General features: G+C 36.8%; 1 protein-coding gene across 2 annotated transcripts; it reads left to right on the top strand.

Moving 5' to 3' along the window:
• The first annotated feature begins 270 nt into the window (after nucleotides 1-270).
• USP53 (ubiquitin specific peptidase 53) lies at nucleotides 271-24,562 on the top strand. 2 transcript variants are annotated; one of them, XM_088527685.1, is made up of 15 exons: nucleotides 271-628; nucleotides 2,585-2,677; nucleotides 5,350-5,484; nucleotides 6,675-6,788; nucleotides 6,875-6,957; nucleotides 7,289-7,394; nucleotides 8,128-8,274; nucleotides 8,727-8,876; nucleotides 9,351-9,522; nucleotides 10,303-10,452; nucleotides 11,484-11,627; nucleotides 11,887-12,619; nucleotides 14,622-14,695; nucleotides 21,680-21,785; nucleotides 22,569-24,562. In XM_088527685.1, the coding sequence occupies exons 1-15, from the start codon at nucleotides 485-487 to the stop codon at nucleotides 23,551-23,553; spliced, it is 3,336 nt and encodes a 1,111-aa protein (XP_088383811.1). In that variant the 5' UTR covers nucleotides 271-484; the 3' UTR covers nucleotides 23,554-24,562. The 2 variants fall into 2 exon arrangements, with proteins under 2 accessions (XP_088383811.1, XP_088383810.1); XM_088527684.1 differs by having other exon boundaries at nucleotides 10,288-10,452.
• Nucleotides 24,563-24,615: the final 53 nt, after the last annotated feature.

The following is a 24,615-nucleotide window of genomic DNA, read 5'->3' as shown; positions in this document are numbered from 1 at the left end:
ATAGTTAAAAGGAAAAAGAAGACAGAAGGAGATGAGAGAGCAGGAGTGTAATGCCCCTCAGGAATTTTCTATTTTTGTGCTCTATCTAAACTCATGACATAATACAACCCCTGATTTACAGTAATAACATACTGATATCCGTGGAAGAAGACAGTTACTACAGATCTTTCTTGGATTTTTTTTTTCTAATAACTTCAGCTCTAAAAATATATTAAGTTTAACTGGACTCCATATTTTATTCCCCCGCGGCCCACCCTTATTTATTCCCAGAATTATAAACTTTATGTGGCTTTGTTTTAACTGACAAGCTGTTTGTGATAGACGGCCATCAGCTGCATGTGGAATATTGATTTAACGCCCTGAAACGGTCACTGTGACAAGAGTTGAATGGAATGCCAAGAGCTCAGAGCAGTTCTTTGCCTTGCATCTGTCATATCCTTAAATATTTATGTGTAAATAGTGCAATTATAAATTCTAAAAAATAATGGCATGGGTGAAATTCTTAAGAAAACCTGGGGGTAACCTAGGAAAAGTTTATCAGCCTGGCAGTATATTGTCCCTGGCCCCCACAAAAGGCTTATTAAATGAACCAGGACAAAACAGCTGCTTTCTTAATAGTGCCGTTCAGGTAAGAACATATTTTTACGTGCCAGTTATTAAACAGCTCTAGTCCTGTAGCAGCTTAAGTGGTTGTAGTAAGAAAAGTGCTTGCTGAAAGCTGTTTTTTTTTCCATTTGTATTACAGTGTATGTATTCTACTGAAAAATACAGCATGATATTCAATAGTTTGAATTTGGTTCTCCATTCATTAAACTGTCGATTGATGCTAAATGAGCATCAATGCTGCAAATGGCTTTCCTGAAAAAAAAATTGTTTTACGTGCATGAATCAGCAGTAACAAGAAGACTTTAATATTTCGAAACCTGCTCTTAAGACTTTTAAAACTTACTGCAGTTTAAAGCTGATGTTTTTCTTAAGTATAGTAAACATTATTATTGTTTTGCAAAGTTCATAAAATGCTTTTTAAAGTGGGGCAGTTAGTGCCCCAGCTGATGGGGTGACTACTTATATTGAATAGCATATGTTTTTGGTTAAAATATATATTTTTTTAGAATTAGCACGCAGATCTGTGTTTTTGTGGTATATCAGAAGATGCAGATGTAGCTGAAAGCCTGTATTCCAATATTAGGAAAGTTTATGGAATGATTAGAATATGAAATACACTTGATACCAAAAGTAGTCTGAGTTAGGATTCTTTTTACTGTTTAAATGCATGTAAGTCCCAGAGTAACTTTTTGAACATATATCTGCTTATGCAGTTTTTTTTTACATGAACTGTAGATGAAAAAAATATTATCTCTTTAGTTCTGTAAAGTATATTTTAACAGTACGATGGTATTAGCACAAAAAAAGGAGCTTTTACAAGCCTTATTTATAACAGAGAATCTAAGCATTTCTGTGACAAAGAAATGTTAAATCACTTCAGTTTTGTCTGTCAGTCAGAATATCAGCTGCAGCTGAATTTATAGTATAGCTTTTTAATCTAAAAAGGTAAACGGTCAAATATTTTAAGATTTTTAATATGTGCAAAGAAGAGTGCAAAACAGTATATGGTTTGATAATGCTTTTTTGAATATGATTGAGAATTGTTCAGAATTATTTGTACAGAAGGCTTAATAGATGCATTGACTCTTTAAAAATTTAGAAATGGTATAGAGTTTTATATATATATATATATACACATATATACACACACCAGAGTGTATAACTATGCGTGTATATATATCATGTTTAAAGCAAAAATGAACAGTGGATTCTGTAGAGCGAATTTTCTGGTTTACATTGAATGGGAACAGCATGACCTATATTCTGTTTTGGTTTTACTGTTTTCCCTTAGGGTGCCCTAAAATTAACTGTAAGTCATTTTTAGTTATAGTTTTAGACAATCCTACTCCTTTGCAACCTACTGATTTTTATCAAATGATGGCTAATAGGTTTCCTCCTTACAAAAGGGCAGTCGCAATTTCTCCTTGTGTTCCTTTCTTTTCTGTCTTTTCCTCTGTCTAACCTTCAGAACTGAGGTTCTGACATTCATTTTCAAATGTATCCTAACTCATTTTAGCATTTATATTTATAGTAGGGTTTTTATTTTTCTGGATTTAACAGCTGCTGTACTACTGTGCCTTTTGAAAACTGATTTGGGGGTTAGTTATTTCTCTCCATCCCCTCTTTTACTCCATAAGAATATTAAAACCCTTGCACCTAATCACATAATTTACTTTGCTACTCGTTACATTAAGAATACTTCAAATTTCTCCACCCAAAACCCATTGTTTTGAGAAAATTAAAAATGAGATTCACATTTCAGTGGTAAATGCACAACTTACACTTCTGCCTCCACAGTTGGCCAGACTATTAGAAAAGGGCTGACATTTTTTTGTAGTAATCATGTTGCTAATGTTGCCCACTTTGTGTGAAAATATTTTTTTTTTAATCAAAATTCTACTGTAGAATTCTGCAGTGTTAGACTTGGAAGCCCTTCCAAACACAATCCTTATTTTTTTGTGCAACTTTACTTTTATAGGTGTTGTGGCAACTTGACATATTTCGGCGGAGTTTGAGAGGCTTAACTGGACATGTGTGTCAGGGAGACGCTTGCATATTTTGTGCTTTAAAGGTAAATATAATTTTCAGATAAGTCTTCGTGTATTTGTTCCTGTATACATCCTACAAAATAAAGAAAAAATAATTTTGCACTATTTGCAGAGTTTCACAGTTTTCAGTTTCAAAATTTTCAGAAAACTTTTTAGTAAGTGAGCATTTTGATTCAAGACCTATTTGCAGTGAAAATTACTTATTTTTTCAGGGTGTGAGTAATCTACACGTGCACTTTTTCAGCCATTCTTCTAGTGTGTCACAGTTGCAATATGGCAGAGCTGTTTTATTAGAGTGGGGAGGAAGATGCTGAAAGCTGAGTGCTGCAAATCAGTTGGTAATAATCATTCTTACAGATATGGAAGTATTTTCTACGAAGCATGTAGATAGCCTATGAGGAGAAGGGAGAGGGCAAAAGAAAGGTGTGAAATCAAAGGCAAGCAAGAACTCATATATACTCATGTATTCTTCCAAGCCAAGCATATCATGTGCTCTAACATCCTGTCCTCCTTCCTGTATTTACTGAAGATCTACTACAAAACTACAAAGTCAGATTGCATCATTTTGAGCCATCTCCTAAAGCAGCATGTGAACTTTAGCTGCTTCAAGGGCTGCTGTAATTGCTGCAATTTAGGAGTTGTAATTTTTTATATTCTTTCAAATACTTATTCTTGAGGGATGCAGTGTGTTTGAATGTCTCGCTGGTGTTTTGAATTGCCCTGGCTGTCAACTCTTTCTGTGCTGCTGCTGCTGCTGCTTGTCAGTATTCTTGCTAATGTGTTGCTGCCTGTTACACAATTGGCTGGATATAAACTGGCCCCTGAGTTAATAGTGTAGTTGTGAACGTTGTAACTGTGCTGGGTGGCAGTGTGTGCACCAAAACAGAGGAGAGCAGGTAACTTGCTTGGATCATCTGCCCTTAGCTGTTATGTGCACTACTGGTTTTGCTTTCTTGGCTTATTAGAGATGCTAGTGGCTCTGTGTTCAGAACCAGAGATATTTTGGTTTTCTTGCAGTGAAAATTCCAAATGAGGGTGCATTTCAGTAATTCGAGGGTGCTTTTGGACTACATTAACCCTTTGATTTTGTTTGCCAATAAAGGAGGAGGGCATTTTCTGTTGTATTTTTTTAACCTTTCCCAAGGTAGTTTGGCTTCTTTCGCTGTGTGAGTATCCTGGATTTTTCTTTGTCTCTACTATAAACTGAAATCACATCCAATGTGTTTTGTTTGACTTATGATCAATGCATTATCTTTCTTTTTTCTCTTTTCTCTCCCCCCTCCCCCATCTCTCTTCCCCCCTTCTTTCTTTCTCTCTCCCTCCCTCTCTCTCCCCCCTTCTTTCTTTCTCACCCTCTCTCTTTTCCCCTCCCTTCTTTCTTTCTTTCTCCTGGTGTGAGCTAAGTATTCTGTTCTCTGAATATCACTAGAGCAGGACTTTGAGAGGTGTAGATTGCTAAAATGAGTGTACATATCTGCATAACTCTGCTTATCTGTTTTTCTTTTTAGCTGAACATGTAATACTCTGTTGCATACAAAATAAAACAGCTAGCAGCCAGAGTAAGACTTGTTTAATATTTCAAAGCAGAGTTCACTTATATAAATAGATCTGTTAAAAACTTATTTTCTAATGTTTACATTGAGATATTTGCTTTACTTTTTATCAATAGTCCAAGCATGAGAAAAAAGTTCAAATATTTGACAAGTCACTTATACTGGCATGCCTCATGGTAAAACATTACCTTCTGTTAGCACTGAAATGTTGTATACCTTTTGTTTCTTTATTTCCTCTGTACAAAAGAATTTGTTACTCTAGTCCTATGTAAAGAATATCCTCATTTATATTTCATGTGATTTCTCTTGATGTGTTGTTTTTGTCTTTATTTCTCTTTATTTTTTTTTCTAGCATTTATGACTTCAGGAAATACTTGTCATTGGAACACATTCTTTAACCTCTTCAAATTTTCATCCATTTAATTGCTTTTAACTATTTGAGTTCTATTAAAACTGACTTCTACTTGCTAAATAATGTCACTTATGAACATGCCTGTCTGCCAAAATGAAGAGCAGTAGTATGTCTGTCTGTTCTAAGAAAGGAAGGAAAAATCAAATGCTGCAGATACTGACCTGTTCTCCTGTCTTTCTGCATATACTGATAAATTGAATAGCAGATACAATGACATTTTCAGCATTTTGTGTAGTTTATGGGAAGCTTATTTACATATCCATCATTTCAGTAAGGGTAACACTCTATTTGAAGTGGTAATGTAAGTGTCATATTATTTAATGAATGATAGATACAATACCTCTCAGATTAGCTTAACATGCCCTATGGAGCAGATACTATCTGTAAGGAGAAAACACTTATGCATGAGTGGCTATTCCAGTGGCTACATTTTAAAAGCTACATAATTACAAACTTGTATCGCTCTGTGAGCTTAAATCAATCATTTGCATGTTTATATACTTATGTGGTTTTTCCTGCTGGATTGAAGTTCAGTTTGGTAATATTTTAATAATGTAGAGAGTGACAATGACAGCAGAGACATTGAGTAGCTTTGGGAGAAACCGATGTATTTCTGCATGTTTTATGTGTTTGCTGTTAGGACATGCTACATAAGAACTGATGTATTTGAACATAACGGTGGTGTCTAGCAAAGTGGCTAATGAAACTAAGTAACCCTCTTTCTTCCTAGGCGATTTTTTCACAATTTCAGCACAGCCGAGAGAAAGCGCTGCCATCAGATAACATGAGACATGCTCTGGCAGAAAGTTTCAAGGATGAACAGCGCTTCCAGCTTGGATTCATGGATGATGCAGCAGAGTGCTTTGTGAGTGATCCTTGTGACAGCCCAGGAGAGCCATGTTAGCTTTGTGCTAACTGCTGTATAAGTTTGGGTATTTAGTATACCGCTCCTAAGTGTCCTCTCCTCATATACTGAAAGATGTTTTATTGCACGTAGTCACTTTGCTTCACTCTCTAGTAAGCCTCTAGCAAGAATTCCATTTTCTTATCTGAGAATGAACGAGCACTGGATTTTGAGGCTCTTGAGTCTAGCTACAATGGCTTTCTGCTTTTCCAGGAATCTTACTGAAAAACGTGAACTGTCAATATGAACATAAAAATATTCAAGGTAAAATAGAACTCAGTTAACCCTCTAGATTTAGACAACAAAATCTCTCCCTCCAGAGACAGTTCTGAGGGCCAAAACGTGGTGGTTACTTTGATTACTTTCAGCTTTGGACATCCTCTGGAAAGACCCACAAATGAATAGTTGCCTGAGACATTTTTGAGTAGGTGGGTAAATCAGAAATGGCTTCCTGCAATCTCACAGGCAGATTAATGAACTGCAGTCACCAAAGAGCATCAGGGGATCAGTGTTCCATCTTAGCAGAATATATTTGGACCTCTGAAGAAATAAGCTTCCTAAATTACCTACCTTAGTAGACCACTTTGTCCAACTCCCTCTGATATTTTTGATAAAAGATAAAAATCGGCCATGCTGATTAAGGTAGACAGACTGATCACAATCATAGTGCTATTTAGGGGAAAAAAAAAGTTTAAATGAGACTTGGGATGGGATTAAGTACATGCTATTTCTGAACTCTTTCCAGTCCTCTGTCAGCTGTACTCATTTTGCTGCAGATAGCCTAACTCTAAGGATTTGATCCAAATATTTTTTCAGGAACTGTGTGAAATGTGATAAATATCCTGTCTTACTAAAACAACTCTATTTCTTTTTTCTTTGAAAACTCACTTTCTTTGAAGGATAACAAACTCAGGAAGAAAACTTGGATAACTTTGTTTAGTGCTATTTTGCTAATGTTTGGAAACCTTTAGGTGAAGAGAATTCACACTTCATTGTGAACAGGGACAGAGTTAAATAGGATTTTAGCTTATAAGTGGTCATTTGGAGCAAAGGTAAACAGTTGCACAGTTGCTACAATGAATGATACAGTTTAATACTGTAGATTTTGTCTTAATCAGTTCTCTCAAATTTGCATTATTGTTTCCATCTAGGAAAATATTCTTGAGAGAATTCATTTTCACCTAGTGCCAAATAGTGAAACAGATATGTGCACTTCAAAGTCCTGTATTGCTCATCAGAAGTTTGCTATGACACTTTATGAACAGGTCAGACCTTTTTTTCATTGCTTTAATAGATAAATCATTTTCATTGTCACAAGTAAATAAAAACTAACGGAGTTTTACTTCCACAGTGTGTATGTCGCAGCTGCGGAGCATCGTCAGACCCGTTGCCTTTTACGGAGTTTGTGCGTTACATTTCTACCACAGCCCTATGGTAATTAGCCCTTTTAATCTCCCTTCTACCTCATTTTTGTGCTCATACCCTCCCGGTAGTAATCAAGATAGGCCAGGTAAATCCTGCAAGTATTAAAATGAATCACTTAAAAAACACTTCTAAACAAGCAAAAATTGAGATTCTGTGCAAAAGTAACATTTCAATTTCAAAAGCAAGTTAGAGTTTGACAAAAAGAATGTGCATTTCTGCTGTTTCATATTGTCTCTGAATCTTTTAGTCATAAGATATAGTTGAGAGTTAACTGAAGTCTGTTTACTCTTAAAAATGATCGACAGTGGAATGAACTTACTTTTTTTATTATTATTTTTAGTAATGAAGTAGATAGAATGATGGAAAGGCATGAACGTCTCAAGCCAGAAATGTTTGCCGAATTGCTGCAAGCAGCAAATACTTCTGATGACTACAGAAAGTGTCCTGTAAGTAAACAAAGATTAAAGATTTTGCATTCCTTTGGTTAAGATGCAAGGAAGAATCTTTCAGGATAATAAATCAGGCTTAAACTATTCCCCTAAAAGAAGGATTGCCTGTGGATACTTCAGTGCCGTCAAGCTCTAGGGTAAAAAAAGCCTTTAAACTCCTATCTCCTTGCTCCCAGTAGGGATAAACTCTGTATTGTAGATGCATGGGACCTGTTAGAGAAGCAGGGTGTTAGATCCTTGCTTTATTCTTCATGCCATGTCAAACATATAGCGAGGTGTCTTTGATTAATCTGAATGGGTATATTGTCTGAGTGAAGCTGCTTTCGTTCATATATACACTGTAGGAGAGACAGCTGCACAAAATAGTCTTTCATTGGTTTAATATTGTACTTATATTCACAAAAACAGTTTCTTTCAAATAGCTGTTACGCTTCATCCCCTTTTTCCTTTAACGATTCCTCTTTGTTTTAAAAGTACCCGAGAAAGTACAGAAATAATGATTAGACATAGAAGTCTAGTTGTCATATTCAACAGTGATTTTCTGATATTTATGTTTAAAAAAAAAGTGATGAGGAATATTATCTTCAAATTGTTAGCAGCTAACAAATTTCAGAACTGTAAGAAGTTGTGGAGTTATTTTATTACTGTATTTTTTTCTAGTAACTCCACTTTGATTTTCTTGGGGCTTTTTTTTTTTTTTAAACCCTCTACCTTTTTTTCTTTCTTCTAGAGTAATTGTGGTCAAAAAATAAAAATTCGTCGTGTTCTTATGAATTGCCCTGAGATTGTCACAATTGGTTTAGTCTGGGATTCAGAACACTCTGACCTGACAGAGGAGGTTATGCGGAACCTGGCAACGCAACTTTATCTTCCTGGGGTATTTGACCTGAAACTAAAAGAACTGCTTATTCTAGAATTTCACTCAACTTATTTTATATATAGCTGTATATGTATATTATTATTATTTAACTCCAAAGATTGTTTGCTTCTGGTTTCCTTTATGTGTAATTCCTGATGTAGTTTTTGTGAGAGAGAAAAAAAAATAATGCTGATCTGAGACCTAAGTACAAAGATGAATGTTGGTACATTTCTGATCGATTTGTTGTTCAATTTTAAATTTGCAGAATTGCTTTTGAGAAATACCGATTTGGCCTATTAACTGTTTGAATATAAATGCTTTAGCAGATCTAGTAAGTGTAAGAACCATTATTTAATTAATTAAAAACAATATAATCCAAGAGGATATTTAATACAGCCTTGGTAAATTGCAGCGGAAGTTTTAGATGTTAATGCTAGGTATTTTACATATATTTAAAATTATTTTTACAGCTGTTTTATAGGGTTACAGATGAAAATGCCAAAAATAGTGAACTTTTTCTTGTGGGAATGATTTGCTACACAAGCCGACATTACTGTGCCTTTGCCTTTCACACCAAGAGCTGCAAGTGGGTGCTGTTCGATGATGCTAATGTAAAAGAGGTAAATTTTGCTTTTACTGCTACCAGATCATTACTTTCTAGAATGGATTCTTCTGACACCAGGCTTGAATCAATAAATGTCATTATTTTCGTAAGTCTTTATTATCATTAATCAGTTTTTACAAATCAATTTTAGAATTGATTGCACCACTTTACAGTCTGTTCTCCAATTTTGTGCATTTGAAAATGTTTGTATAGTTCCTGTTTATTTTCAAATTCCTCTTTAGGAAAAAGAATGAAAAAAAAAAAAAAAGATTTGCGATGACTATATTCATAGTGTTGGTGTTTGGATTGCTAACCCGTGTAAATGCTGATGTTGGCTTCTTGCTACAAGTTATAAGAACGTGAATGCTAGAGTGTTGAATTTTAATGTAGCTTTTTGAATTAGGCATTCAGTAGCTGTAGATTATTTAATTATCTTTTCCTTAATTGTGTTCAATGACTTTGATGCAAATAGAATATTTTTTTTTCTTAGCTTGGAACAAAATGGAAAGATGTGGTCTCCAAGTGTATTCGATGTCACTTTCAGCCGTTGTTGCTATTTTATGCTAACCCAGATGGCACAGCTGTATCTCCAGAAGATGCTCCAAAGCGAATTATTCACTGTTCTCAATACAAAGCAGCAGGAGGAAATGGGGATGACCTGGGTAATTTTTTTCTTTATTAACAAAGCACTCTCAATTGTATTTATAAAATGGGAATTATTCAGGAGGAGTAACACCTTAGCTGCTTAACTCTCAGATGTCCTTTTTGAATAATTGTCTAAAATGTCTCAAAAGATTAGTGTGTCCATTTTTAATCTGAGAGTTGTCTATTTTGCATCTGATAGGGCAATACTTGAGTCACATGGGAAATGAGGGGGGAAATTATATTCTGTTGTACAGTGTTTAATCATTGTTAAAGCTCTGTGTAAAATAGTTTAACTGGTATGTATGTACTTGTGTATTTAGAGCATACACATACTATGAAATAAGTATTTTAAGTAAATAACTTTACTAAATAAGTATTTTAATGTAAAATACATTTGTATTTTATATAAAAAATATTGACATGTGAGTAGGTATATGCATATCTCTGTACAGATGCAGACACTGAATGCCAATTCAGAACTTCAAGAAGAAATGGAAGCTGTGGGAAACTTAGGTTATATTAGTTTCTTATATTAGAAGCCTCAGCATGTAACAATTCAATTCTTTGGTATTATGGTTCCTACCTCTCTCTTTAACATTAACATAGAAATAAATAAATAAATAAAACAAATTAGATTTGACATACTCTTCGCATAATGAGCTGCAAAGGAGTAGAAGTTATCCCCTTGCAGTATGCCATTAAAAATATTGACAATCTTTTCATATTTTTGAACTTAAATGTTGAGAAAGTTAAATTAGGAAGCATTTCATTTCTGCATATAGATATTCCTTTGATAGGATTTGAAAAGCAATCTGCTCCTAAACCAGACCACATGAAAGAAAATGGAGTTGGAGACCCTGCTAATCAAAAGAGTAATAAAAAACTTCAACCAGATAATACAGCATTCAGCAGGAGCCATATTCAGGCTAGTGGTGGTAGAGGTCCGGGTATGTACTTATTTTGCTTTTATGTTTTTCCTCCAGATTCATGGCTTACTATGAAGTTATTTCAGTGAATAGCTTTTTAGATGTGTCTTAACCTTCAGAACAGAATTATTTCTAAAAGACAATTCCAACACTCGTTTTAGTGCATCTATGAATAGCAACTAATGGTTAGGTAATGTCTGTCATGGAGTATTAACTTTTCTGTTATATGTCTATCTATATCTGTATTTATTAAAAGACTGTCACATCTTACTCCTATTCTAAAGCATTTTTTGAGATTTTGGTCTATTTCACAAACATTACCATGCCTTCTAAGTGTATTGTCAATTAAAATGTATATTAAAAAAGTTGATTTGGTCCTGTGGTAGAAGTGGTTTGACTCTGTGATCATTAGCTATTTGAGGAATGCTGTTTCACTCCAATATTGTCATAGACACCGTTATTTTTACTCCCATAATTTAACTGACTTTTATGTTTAGAAAGAATAGTAAAGAAGTTAGGCTTTATTCCTATTTAAAAACCCATTCTATCTATAAATTAAATTTCCAAACAAAGCAAGCTATAAAAAGTCCTATTGGGGTGATTTTTGTGTTACTTGCCTTGGGCGTCTGCTCCGAACTCCTTATATTGTTTAAGAAGAGAGATGATGGTAATTCTTTAGAAATCTTCTCTTGTGTTTTTAGTGCAGAATTCCTAGACTTTTTCAGGCTGAGAATGCTCAGCTTGACAGCTCTCCCTTTTGATGAGGTGAGGACCCAGAAATGGTATTGGGAAATGTTAATGATAAGTTTGCAAGATGTGCCTTTGTAAGACAGGCTTGACTAAATGCTGGTTTGTTTGCTTTTAACGGGTATGTTTTTTGGACTGCTTGTATGTGTAACATAAACTTTCCATTGGGTTAGGAATCTGTGGTATATACCTTTGTAATCTTTTTAGGAAATATTAAAATTTTATGATACATAATTATGATTGTGTTTAATCATCTTTGATCTTTTTAATAATTAATTTTCACAAGTGAAATACTCTCTTTGCAGCTAAGTTAAATTACAGTGATCAAAAGGACAGGCTAAAGGACCTATCCAGAGAGTGTGCTCAGAAAGCTGCCGATATGAAAAGCTTCTCATCTTTCCGTAAAGATGCAGACAGAGGACTGAGAAAAGAATCTGGGAGACAAAGAGGTATGCTTTGAAAATATGAATGGAGCATAAATGTGTTCAATAGGTTTATAGCATCAATACCAACTGTATTATTTTATTTTCCTTTTAAGAGAAGTTCATAACATTAGAGGGTTTTCTTTAAGTTTGAGATAAAGAAAAATATGTAGTATAATGATATTCAAGTTAATAATTAACACAAACATTAATGGAGCTTTTTTGTTTGTTTGTTTTTGGTTTTTTTGTTTGTTTGTTTGTTTGTTTTTGGTTTTTCCCTTGTAAGATTTGATTGTGGAAGATCGTTCCAGTTTTAAGTCAGGGTCTCCTCCGGCTGGAAATGGACTTAGACAATATCCTGATCAGCGGATATACAGCAGCCAGGGAAGAGGACCATATAAGCATGACAGTGCAGCTCATCAAGCCAAGCTTTCTGAACAGGTGCTAGGATCAAACAAAACAGAAGCTTTTCCTGCTGGAGGGAAGGGGATGGTAAGGATCCGGACTGATGGTGTCACTGGCTATGACACAGACAGCAGCCAAGACTCGAGGGACAAAGGAAGTATCAGCAGCAGCAGAAGCCGAAGTAAAGGCTGGAAGCCCATGCGGGAGACACTCAATGTAGACAGTATTTTCAGCGAGGCTGAGAAGAGACAGCATAGCCCAAAACATAAAGCAAATCTAAACAGTAAATCTAAGCATGAAAAAGAGCGGAGCTTTAACCACTGGCCAAAAGAGAACCAAGTCCAGAAAGGTTTAATGACTATATACGAAGATGAAGCAAAACAGGATACAGGAAGTCGAAGTTCTTTGGATTCAGAGGGAAAAGGAAATGCTGAAAAAAACAAAGGATTTACAGAGAGAAAAATCCATGGTGATAACTGGCAAATGCAGAGGACAGAATCGGGGTATGAAAGCAGTGATCATATCAGCAATGGATCTGCAAATCTGGACTCTCCTGTTATTGAGGGGATCAGCCCAGCGGATGTCAAGAACATTAAAGAAAGTGTTTCCTGCAGGTAATGCTAATGCTCTTCATAGATTGTCTTAACAGAAAAGTGAGTGTTCTAATCTTCATCTGGTGTTCCAATTGCAGTTGAGAACACATGCTTCTGGAACTTTGTGTTCTTTCTACACAGAAAACTAGCAATATATCTGCAGCTGTACTTCTAGATAACTTTGTTTTGATTCTACTTACACTCTGAGGCTGCAGGACTATTTAGTCCTGTCTGGAAAGCATTGACCAACATTGTTATGGCACTGAGCCAGAACTACTAAATCCTGCTGAGGGGGCCCAGTATGCTAATTTGGAGTAATTGCTACTTTTTTTTTCCTTTTTTTTTTTTTTTTTTTTTTTTGAAGACAGTAGACTTGTCATCTTGTCATCTGTAATTTTTTTTTAATGCCCCATGGGATGCCCAAGTGTTGATTGCATGCCATTGTATAAGAGAGAACATGGTAGGTTTTAGTAACTGAGTTCATTATGAATCTGCTTTCGCCATGGGTTAAATATTATTCAATGTAGGGGGAAAAAAAGCATCTTTTATCAAAATACAAGTGGACCATTCACTTTCAGAAAGATGTTGCATGATCAAGTATGCATAAGTTAACTGGCAATAATACCTGTTGGTTTCCTTCTAACCACATAAATGAAATGCTTGCAATTTCTTTTAGAAAGTCGAAAAAAAAAAAGACATATTTTTGTTTTCTATTAGGTTATTTCTCCTTTCTTCCTGGTTCTCTCAGTATTTTTTCTTATTTTTCTGTCCTTTCAATGAGAGACATTCTTCAATGTAAAATTGGCACTGTGTATCTTCGTAAGGGCAAAGATCTTCCCCTTGGAGAAGGCAGGAACTAGCTGGGTGTTTGTCAGCTCCTTATCTGGGTTGATATCGATAATGCCCATTTCTTGCTTGACTAAAACAGAAAAATTTAGGAGACTAGAAAGATTTACTAAGTCTGAGTCTGGTACTCTAGCTTTCCAGAATGAATTTGAGAAAAAAAAAATCCTCAGAAGACAAAGGGTCAGTCACAACTTAAAGGAATGATGTGTGCTGCAACATGTGGTGATAATGAGTAGCTAAATGTCCAGCTAGGAGGATGGCAAGCTAAAATGTTAGCTAACAATTTTCAGGTACTTAAGATATTGATGAGACTTTTGCATTTTTAGAAAACTTAGGCTTGTCCTAGTCAGATACTGACATATGCTTAATCTGGAGATAATCAGGGTGTAAACTATTAGCACTGAAATGTGGGTTCGTTTTGGACATGGGCGGTACTGATGGTAAGATGGAGGCCATGTGTACTGTTTAGGTAGTATTCTTTTGTGGAGTTTTAGCAGGGGGAAATGTAAGGGACATTTTTCAAACAAATGAATTTGGATGCCCAGTGCTAACTGTGCCTTTAAAAATCTTCAAAAAAATGTATATATATAAAAAAAAAAACCCACCCTGTACACGCTGTCAAGCTTTTGATTTTTCTGTCAGTGAGCACTTCTTGAAATTCTTAAGCTTTCATTTTGTATCAAACGAAAAAGTGCAGTTGGCAGTTCTTTCTCATGTGGAGTACATTATTTTTGTGTTAACTTTGGTCTTTATTAAGGAGAGTGATATGCTACTAAAAGATGAATTTTGTTGGCCCTTATGTGCTGTTTATTAGGCATTTAGCTGTTACACTGGATAGGGCTGCCAGTCCATAGAGCAAAAGGAAAGCACAGGCTTCATAAGGTCTTTTATTTTCTTGGCCACATTAGGGAATTCAGCTGATCTGAAATTTGGGTATTTTAGCACAGCCTGCCACATGTGCAAACTGCATTAAAAATATTTAAGGATTACCCTACCAACTTATCTCACATACAGGCCATTTTTAGCAAAGTGTCATGGAATGATGAAAAGCCAGGTCAATTTTTCACATAGAAAGGCAAAATTGGTATTTTTAAAGCTTGGAGTATTGCATGCATAATGTTTGCGGTCATGTGTCATTAGTTCAAGCTTTCAGATAGCACGTGTGCTTATTTTACAGTGACCAGAACTTGTCAACTAAGAAAACTGAAAACATCTTACATTCTGCATCCCAGCAGAGCAGAAACTACTATGGTAAGAACTTAAATCCCTATAAAGAACAACAAGTTTTCTTAAACTTTCTTTTTTTTTTTTTTTTTTTTTTTTTTAGGAGGTACCAAAACTTTAATACTAGTATATTAATATCACACGAGAGACGGGAATGTTCCTGACTGGCCTTTTATTATATAATCCTGTTTTTTAAACTTACCATGATAACATTTCATAAAATCTTGTCATTATGGTGCATGTGTATTTTTTTAATATAGCCAAATATTTTTGGAGTTAATCTTTATTTACATGAATCAAGAGTGGAATCTGTGTAGAATTGGTCACTCTTTAGGTTTTACAGTGTTAGATTTCTGGTAGAGAAATGTCTGTCTGCTAGAGAGATGTCTTTCTCGCAGACAATGTAGCCTGCACGCTTTGCCCTTTAAGAAGGGCAAAGAAAACCTTTTTTCCCTTTCTTCATAGTAAATTATTAATTTTGTTGTTGTTCGCATCTTTTTAACCTTTGTGCTGAATTTAAACCCGACTGATGAATAAGGATGGAAATAAAACTGGTGCTCATGTCCCGGCTTGGTGTACTTTGATGGAGGGAGCAGCAGTTCAATAACCACGTCATTCTGTTCAGGGTGCTGCTCAGCACGCTGTTCCACAAGCACCATCATTTATTTGGCTTCTTCCTTTTTCTTTAGGTCAATGGATTCCTAGCTATCTAACCTATTATAGATAGATAGATTCCAAAAGAGGAGGGTTTTTTTTTTTTTTATGTGCTCCACCATCATGGAAATAAAATAGTGTTAAACCAGTGGCAGCAACGTAGCTGCTGCTTCTGCCCCGAGCAGCGAACCTCGCAGCGGAGATTTATCTGCTCGTGGCACCTCCTTTCCCGCCCTGGGTTGCCGCGCGTAACCGCGCGCTCCTCAGCACCTGCGTCTGCCTCTAGCAGAGACCTGACCCGCTGGGGATCTTTGCAACACTTCGATATATGGGATTTCAGCGTAGCCTGGAGAAGTCCCAGGTGGGGTTCGTGTGTCTTTAAGAATTAATGCCTAGCTAGTCAGGTACAATGTTTCTTCCCGAGACAGAATAAAAGCCCTGGTGTGCTTTGTTACAAAGTATTTGCTTTTACAGCTGATAGAGCAGTTTATCCTTTCTCAGGCACTTTACATACAGCTGCCTCCTTGTTGCGGGGGGGGCGATGTTTACCTACTGTAGCTGCTGGAAGTTCTCTGTGTAAGAACTGGGAACGGTGCTCTTCATCCTGCCAGGGATTTTGGCTGGCCCTATCCTGACACAAAGCATTGAGTGAAATTCATTTTCCTTGCCCTATCAGGGCCTTCTCCTTAATCCAGCACAAGTGATTAAGTGCACATCTTCATTTTTGTTGCATGTGTTCTGCTTTTCAGAATGCATTCCTCATTTTCTAATGATGATTTTTAGCAAGAGGATGTTTTTGAAACAAATACCCCACACCCACGGAACGTAATCCCAGGCACTCATTTGCTGTGCTTCCCCACAGAAACTATTCGGTGAGGGTTTTTTTGGTACGTACAAAGAGAGATTATTAAAGTACTTGTGTAGAGTGTGGTACCATTTATTTTCTTTTAAGAGATGAAGCGATATCAGGAAGAGACACTTGTAATAAGGAAATCTATTTCCTTTTACATATTAATATGTCTGCTAGATTTTTATAAATTTGACAAATGCTTCAGCATATAAATATTGCAGGTCAGCAAAAGGCCAGCCAAAATCACTATCTAGTGTTGCTGAAACAATACAATGGTGCTTGTACAAAGAGTCGTAATAAATATTGGACCACTTCCCCAGGAAGTGTTTGATTTTTATAGATACCATACTTCTTTTCAAATAGTGTACAGTATAGCTTTTCCTTAGACTTAAATTCCGTGTTTTCTTTTTCCATATCACTGTTATCATTTCTGCTATTTTTTGTTGCTGTTGTAAAGACAGCTAACTTGTTTTTTATTTATTTTTGTAACAAATCCCTCACCCGAGACCTTTTGATGTCTGGCCTTTTTTTGAGTGCAAATATTTGAATGTTTTTCTTGATATTTAATCTGCTATACTTCTATCCTTACAGTTTTTAGCGTATCAATGAAAAAATGGATGGAAAAAAGAAAAAGGTTAAGGACTGTCAGAACAAAAAAATATGTAGTTTCAAGCAATATTTGGCCTTTTAATGAGTATTCTGTGGCGTTTACCGTGCAATGGACTAACATACTTTTAACACATACTTTGAACACTTTTACTGTGTATTGTAGATGCTTCTTCAAAAAAACATTGATTCCAAGTGATCCTTAGATTTATCATAAAATGTTACTATAATGAATGTCTCAAACAGTGATAAATCCCATCTATTCAGTAATACCAATTCAGTACTAAATTTTTAAAAGGTCATAACAAAAACATGTATCATAAGTGGAATATGGATTTTTCAAGTTTTTGCATAATTTTGGAAGATAATACTTTTAGCATAAATGGGCTGAGTGGGTACTGTCACTTGGCTGAAAAGATAGTACAGAATTTGATCAGCTCACATGCTCGTAGGGTTGAGGACTTCTGTAGACTCAGTTACTTGGCTGTCTAAAAGCTGTGCCGAGGCATTACCCACATAGTCATTTAGGAGCAGCAACTCAATTGCTCTGTGCCATATCTCTGAGTGCTATGAACGAGGCATGAACTGTTAGTTTAAATACCATATAAATTCCTAGAAATTTCTAAAGATTCCTCTCTTTTTCATAGGGAAGCAAAGCTGAACTTTTAGCAGTGCCCATGATTTCCATCTCCGTGCTTTACCGGTGTCTTAATTTTAATAGGAGCTGAATAAGCTGCTGCGCAGGAGCTGGAGCTGCCCTTGCCTCGTGCAAGGGGGCTCCTTGTCGCGTTGCAGACAGCAGCGCTGACTCACGCCGCGGCTATGCGGGGCGCGTGAGCGCTGCTCCGAGCCAGCGGCACTAAGCAGTAGGCTCCTGGAATTCCGCATCAGGTGACCGGGATGGCCATTTCGTAATTTGCGTGATCAATTTTGACATGAAAATGTAAGCATTAACCAAGCAAACATGGTTTTCTTAATCTATATTAATAGCCAGCTGTTAATGAAGCTTGAGCTTGGAGGTTAACCACTGTTTGTAATGAGCTCGTGGCGTGAACAGTGAGAGGGCGAGGCTTTCCTCCTGGTTTAAAACAAACCAAGAAAACAACAACATTAAAAAAAAAAAACCCACACAATCTAACAAACCTGTCTGTTCAAATTTCTCCCGTGTAGAAAGAAACAAATGTCTTGAATTTGCAAAGCAGTGTTCGTAACATCGGAAATCCAGAGGTTTCTCCATTAATACTTGTGGAGTCCAATCATAGAATGCTTAAGGTTGGAAGGGACCTCTAGAGTCCATTAACATGAGACAATTCCAATCAAATTCTGGAATCTTCGTGAGACTCTAGTTAATATGATAAAAAAAAAAGGCTAAATCCTTCTAAATCCTTTACTTCTTGGTCTCTTCAAACAAATAACCAAACTCTCCAAGTCCATAAAACATAATTCTGGAAAAGAGATAACTCATTGTTTTTTTCTTCAGGGAGACCATACTTAATAAATTAAAATCATGTGCAAGCATATTATTTCTCCAACAAAAGCCAGTTATTAACCTTTGTGGTGCAGCAAATGTGTATGACTGTCTTGTGTGAAGAAGAGAGCAGTTCTTGAAATTTAATTTACTTGACATATAAAACAGGAACAAAAAATGCCCTTCTAGAGTGTCTTTAAATGATAGATTTACTGTTATTCTGGACAAGCATAGCTAATGGATAAAGCAAGCAGGCCGGGGTACCTGATCAGCTAAAAGTCTTCTCAAAAAATAGCATAAAGGCTAAGAAGGGAGAAATGGTTTAGTGATGTTTAATCCTGACAAACCAGAGAGCAGCACAAATCTATCCATGCCCCTGTGACCCCTCAAAATAATTCTGGCAGTACATGTGATCTATTTTAATAAAATGTCTAGTTGTGTCAAGAAAATAATGGGGAGAGCATAGCCTCCCCAAACACACCTCTGCTGGTAATGCCCAGAAAGACAAGCATAGAGATTTAAATAAACTGTAGGAACAAAACTTATGGTCTTGCCATGTATGAGGGTGCCGAGGAAAGCTGCACTGGATTTGAAGAAAAAAGGGAAGCAAAATATTCTCTGGGTGTTGTTAAGCTTTGTGAAATGAGTTTCACCTGATAAGCTTTCTATGGGTGATACAGAGATCAGCCCGAAGGGAGGCTCGAAGCTGATGTTTGGTAAAGTGTTCTTTGCTTTACTTAAGCTAACGCCTATGCAAGCACCCAGAAAAAAACAGTGGAGCTTTGACTTTTATTTTTTTTGTCCAGATGCTTAAAGCAAAAGGAGAACCAGGTATTAAGTTACAAGAATTGTTTGGCCTGTGCTCCAGAAGGTGTGGGGGGTTTGTTTTTTCCCCTGAATATTCCAGTTTGGGCAAGCTGTAACGTGTTTACCTTCTAGGCTAGGACTGCTCTTTTTTTATACCACATTCCCAAAGCTTTCCTCTTAATAAGTTCCTCTGCCCCTTCAATTGAATGCAGAAAAATATCTGTGGTCAGGAAGAGAAATTTATTATAGCACCTGTTGCCCAAGTGTTACTTCTTGTTTTCTTATTGGCATTAAAAAACATCAGGCAAGTAAAACTGCAGGAAATGAGCAGCTAAAACACAGTGAAAAGGTAATTGACCTTCTTTGTTATGTACAGAAGTTTGGCTTTGTAGGATTTTGCAAGTATTTTGCAGGCATTAGAGGATAACTTGTCTCTCTTACCTGTTGGCTATAAAACGGCTCTTCATCTTATAAAAATCTTGATTGTCTACTCATATGTGAAATTGTATGGCTATAAACCTTGAGAGCAGCGTGGTTTGTATCTGAGAAAACGAAGTTACCTGTAACCCATTGGTAAGCTTTTAATGATCAGTTTATAGGAATGTCAAGTGTCCAGCTGAACTCACCACGAGGCCCCTATTCCACATTTGCAAAGAACCTAGAGCCAAAATTCCCCGCAGAGTCTGTCTCTGGTTTTAACCATGCATGGCTTTCATGTCAGCAGAGAGAAAATAACACGTCTATTTTTAAGTTAGCTGGAATTCTGAAGGCACAAACGGCCCCGTGTCACCGAGCGGCGCCGCTTGAGCGGCCGCCAAGCTCCCGCTGCGGGAGCGGCCGCCTGGCCTTTGCTGCCGCCTCCTGCCCGCTCAGCGCTGCTGCCTCCTGGAAGCACCTGGTTCAGGCTCAATTCTGACGGGTTTGGCTCGGGCTGTTGGTCAGATCAATCACTTTGTGGAATTAAAGGCAGTTGTAGGGGCAATTTTTCTTTTTTTCTTTTTTTTTTTTTTTTTTGTAGAAATGCTCTGTGTAAAGATTCTTGTACTCCCAAGTTTTCAAGTTAAAAATCTCATCTCCAGCCACTGCTGAGAAAATAATTTAGCTAATTCCATTCCTTTCAGTTTGCTATGTGATTCTCCTCAGTGTCGTGAGGCCTCTTTCAGTAACCACGTTGTCATACTCATTCTAAAGCTGTGGTAATGTTTACCAATGCTGGAATGTCAAAATTTTCTAGGTTTTAGTTGAAGGAAAGCCTTATCAAAGGCTTTCTCTCTTGACCTGCAGGCCCTTCTAGCCCTTATAATCTCTTTCAGTGTCAGAGATGTAGTTGCTTTGGGCCTTGCTCTAGTAAAGGGTAGGGCAGACATTGTTTCTTAAGGCAAGTCTTTAGTTTCACCCAAGATGTCTTTTTTGTTTGTTTTCTGCTTTTTTTCCCCCCAAGTTCTATGTTGGCAAAGCCCCCCGCCCCCCGCATTACTTTATGCAAGCTTGGAAAATCAAACAAACAAACAAAGTAATTTGCATTGTTAAGGGGACATCTTTCAAAACAGATCTGAACCATTTGTAGCTTTTGTTGATGAAAGTTTGAGGGCAGCATGTAATCTCGTTGGAAAGTGGCGAAGTTATTACTGTCTACTGAACCAGAAATCATTCCAAGGCGGATTAAGGCAAATATAGGCCTCTCTGTGATGCTAATTTTTATTAATCTCAAGTAAGCAAAGTAGTTATATAAAGCTAGTGCATGCGTTTACAAAATCAGTTTTCCTTCGAAAGACCTCAAGGCATTGGTTACTGATTATAATGGTCCAGGCCCTGCATCAGGAGGAGTTCTAGTAATGTCTCTCTAAAAAACATAGATGATTCCTTCTTGCTTGCCATGAGAGAGTTTCAGTCTCATGTTGTCCACGTAGATTGCATTACGATTCCCTTATGTTTGCTGTTAGTAATAAGCTTTGTAGTTCAGGAATTCTGTACTTTTGAAGAAAGATTCTTTGGTTTTGTCCTTGAATAGACAGGGCTTTTGGAGTGCGAGCGCAGCAGGGCGGCCTCAGGCACTCGTGCCCTGTGCGCAGCGCGCGGGCTCGCTGACCCTGTGCTGCTGGCTCCACGTCTTCAGAGCAGCTCAGGTCCTGTAAGACATGCAAGGGTTCTGCGCTCTTTTATTTTCACTATGTTTCAAGGACTGCTTAATGCATTCCTTAAAAATAAGGAAGTCCTTGCAGGATTCATGCTGTTTCATTAGAATTAAATCATGTGAAATTGGAACAGTTAATATATTTATTTTGTAGTCTAGAATATTTATTTTGTGAATTTAAATAATTAAATGCACTTGTCAAAAAGTGTGCTTTTAATTAGATGAAATGTTAAAAAGATCTTAAACTCATTTACAGGACATCAAAACTGTTTTCAGGTCACACTTACGAAATATTGAACATTTCTTCTGAATTATTTTCAGAGGATCTGATTTAATGTGAAAGATTTTCTTCAAAATGTTCCTTTTAACTACATCAGATATTAGCAAAAATCTGTATCCTATGTTATGGTGCTTTGTTTGTGTAATTTAGGGTATTTCCCAGAGAAGATTTTTCTTTTTTTGTCATTTTTTAAAAATTTATTTTTTCCGCAGCCCCAGACTTGAGGAAAGACCAGATAAATGCAGAAGTTAGCTACAGACCTCATGTTAACTTCCCAACAGAATTACATTTTCAGATGCCTAGTCCTCCAGTAAAGAGGTAACTAATAATGGTATTACTTTACTATGTAATATTTTAAAGAATGTCTCTAGTATGTGATAGTAATCATTACTAAGTACATTAAAGTAAAGGAATTAAATACTTTGACAGATAAAGCCTTCTATACTTTACATAACTGATGTTTTCTTTTTGGAAAAATGTTGGAGGCCTAATTTGGATGTTTAGTCAGTGGAACTAAAAAACTTTATGTTGTTTTAAAGCATCTCATTCTGAGCAAAGGACCCTATTATTTTTCTGTTTTGCATTTATGTGATATAAGAGGTAGTGGTTAGACAAGTTAGTTATTGAAATGTTTTGCTAAAAGGGAGGAAAACAAGTTCTGTTCAGGAGGTTGCTGTTATAAGTGCCTACTACTTGCTAAAAATTAAGAACTTAAAAGCTAGCTGAACATTGAAAAGTAATATTTAATACTTTTTAAAAAAGGATGCATCAGACGGAGTCCCAGGGATCCTTAGACAAGAACGGGGTTTGTATTTGATGTAGTCCTTAATTTTGATTGCATTTATCTTTCCTTGGAGAAACTGAATCTCTTGAATTGCTCTTCTTTGGGCACTCTAAATTTCAAATGAAAGAAAACTTGAAGGGATTTGATACAACTTATAGCCAAAGGGATCTATGTTACGCACCTCTTTAGTCAACTACAGAATATTTAGACGGTGTTACTACAGCTATCACTATATATACTCGAGCTATTTGTGCTTTTTTATAATTTAATAGTTTTACAGCTGCTTACCTCAATAACTATATGCTTTTATATTTTAGAGCTGACAGGCCTGAGACCAATAGGAAACTTTTCCCATCATCAGCTCTACTACCAGTTTTTAAAGACCACATTAGGACAGAAAGTAGGAACAAAGCAAACGAACAAAACACTTCAGAGTGGCTTAATCCAGACAAGTTTGAGAAGACAAATGTGCCAGTATATTGCACCGACGGCGTAGCCCGCCCTTATGCAGAAAACATCTGTGGAAGGAGGCTGACCACCAATGACTTTCACTCCTCTTCTCAGCCGCAGCCTCATCCTGCAAGAACTTTTGGCCCCAAGTTGGGCTTGTCGCCTTTGGTGCCCCAGCACCTGTCGGACCTGCCTGCCGAGCTCCCTGCTCCCAGCGAGCACGCCGGGCACCCGCTCCGAAGGGGGGATGCACACTGGGTGCCTGAAGCTGTTTACCAGAATCTCCCTCCCCCTTTACCTCCAAAGAAATATGCTCTGAATATTTTGCCAGGATCAGAAAATAGTTCAGCAGCAGATGTAAAATTGACAGATGTCTTGCAAAATAATCTCGGAATGCAAGCAGCTACACCTTTAAAACCTACATCAGAAGCAAATGTATTTACAAGCGAACAAAGGTTTAAAGAGCCATTCCAAGGGAATGAGCTGCTTGTTCATAAACCAGATTCACCACCTAGCTTATCAGTTAATGACTTTTGGACTGTGTCTGAAAACTTTCTAAAGAAAGGATCCTGTCATGCAGGACCAAGTGCTAACTATGCAGATGCAAACGACAATGTATCTCTAACGACTTACTTCTCAGTGGATAGTTGTATGACTGACACGTATAGGATGAAATATCATCAGCGACCCAAGCTGTATTTTACAGACACTGGAGGCTTTCACAAAGAAAAGCACCCTCCCTCAACTGGACCAGAACTGAGTGCTACCTACCACACCACTCTTGGGCCCGGTCATCCCACATCTGAGCAGAGATACAAGGCAAATGTAGAAGGCATACACTGCAGTAGATAGAAAAGAAATTATCTGGATCTGACTGTTGCATTTCATATAGTTTATATATGGATGGGGACCTTGAGTCTGCTTGTGTCATAAGCAAGATATCAGCAACTGGGGACCTGCTTTGGAGTTAGGACTGTTTCAGTGAATATGCAAGTAGAGGTGAAGAGAGGAGAAGAGGTGCTAAGCTCACGGTTCTTTGATATGTTACTCTTGTTGCCTTAATGTTTACCTCCATTATTTGGCTTTGTTTTTTACAGTTTATATGGTAAATGGGTCCCTTCAGGTTGTATGTATCCTATAGCATTGGGATCAGCTAGATGTTACTAATTTTTACAGAGGACTTAAATAGTTGCAGCCTAAGGAGTGGTTCCGCCAGACTGCAAACACTAAACAGAACTCACAAATGCTTAGAGTAACAAAAGGATAAGCATACTACCATATAATGCAGTAAATCTAGAGACTAGTATTTTTCCTGGTAGGTAACAGGAGCTCTTACTCGTTTTTCATCTGACTTCTGTGAGAGTCTGTGCTTTCACAAACTTTTAAGTGTCTTTAATACTAGTTTACCCAGAGAATTTATAACTTTGAATTTAAAAAGCCTTAATAATTATTCTTCTAGAACTGTTCTGGTTTGCAAGTGTTAGGAAAGATTTTTTTAAAGGGAATTCAAATAAACTACAATAGTAGAATATCGCATTAATACACCTGTATACATTTTTAAACTAATACACTTATCAGATTTGTTCCCCTATAAGGTATCTACTTTAACTTACTAAAATTCAATTTAACCACAAATTGATGCAGCAGAATAGTATTCAACTGTCAAAGATACATTCTGTAAGGTCCTAGGTATATCGCTACTATTCATGTTCAGTTCAGACTGATTCTCTACTTGCGTGCACAGGCAGCGTTGCTAGTGAACCTCATACCGTTCTCCTGATTAACATTGTGAACTATGCTTAAGGCATCAGACATTCTGATTTTACTGACATAAACCTTTTCCTTCTTCAGAGCAGTTCTACAAATGGTAAGTAGCATCTTGGTAAATCAGGCTGAACCTGCAGCCAATGAGAC

Source organism: Tinamus guttatus, unplaced genomic scaffold (assembly GCF_059628265.1).
Source record: "Tinamus guttatus ecotype Peru unplaced genomic scaffold, ASM5962826v1 Tinamus_guttatus_pri_ptg000288l, whole genome shotgun sequence".
Classification (NCBI taxonomy): Eukaryota; Metazoa; Chordata; class Aves; order Tinamiformes; family Tinamidae; genus Tinamus; species Tinamus guttatus.
Note: the sequence above shows the minus strand (reverse complement) of the source record. Positions and strands in the feature narration are given on the sequence as shown.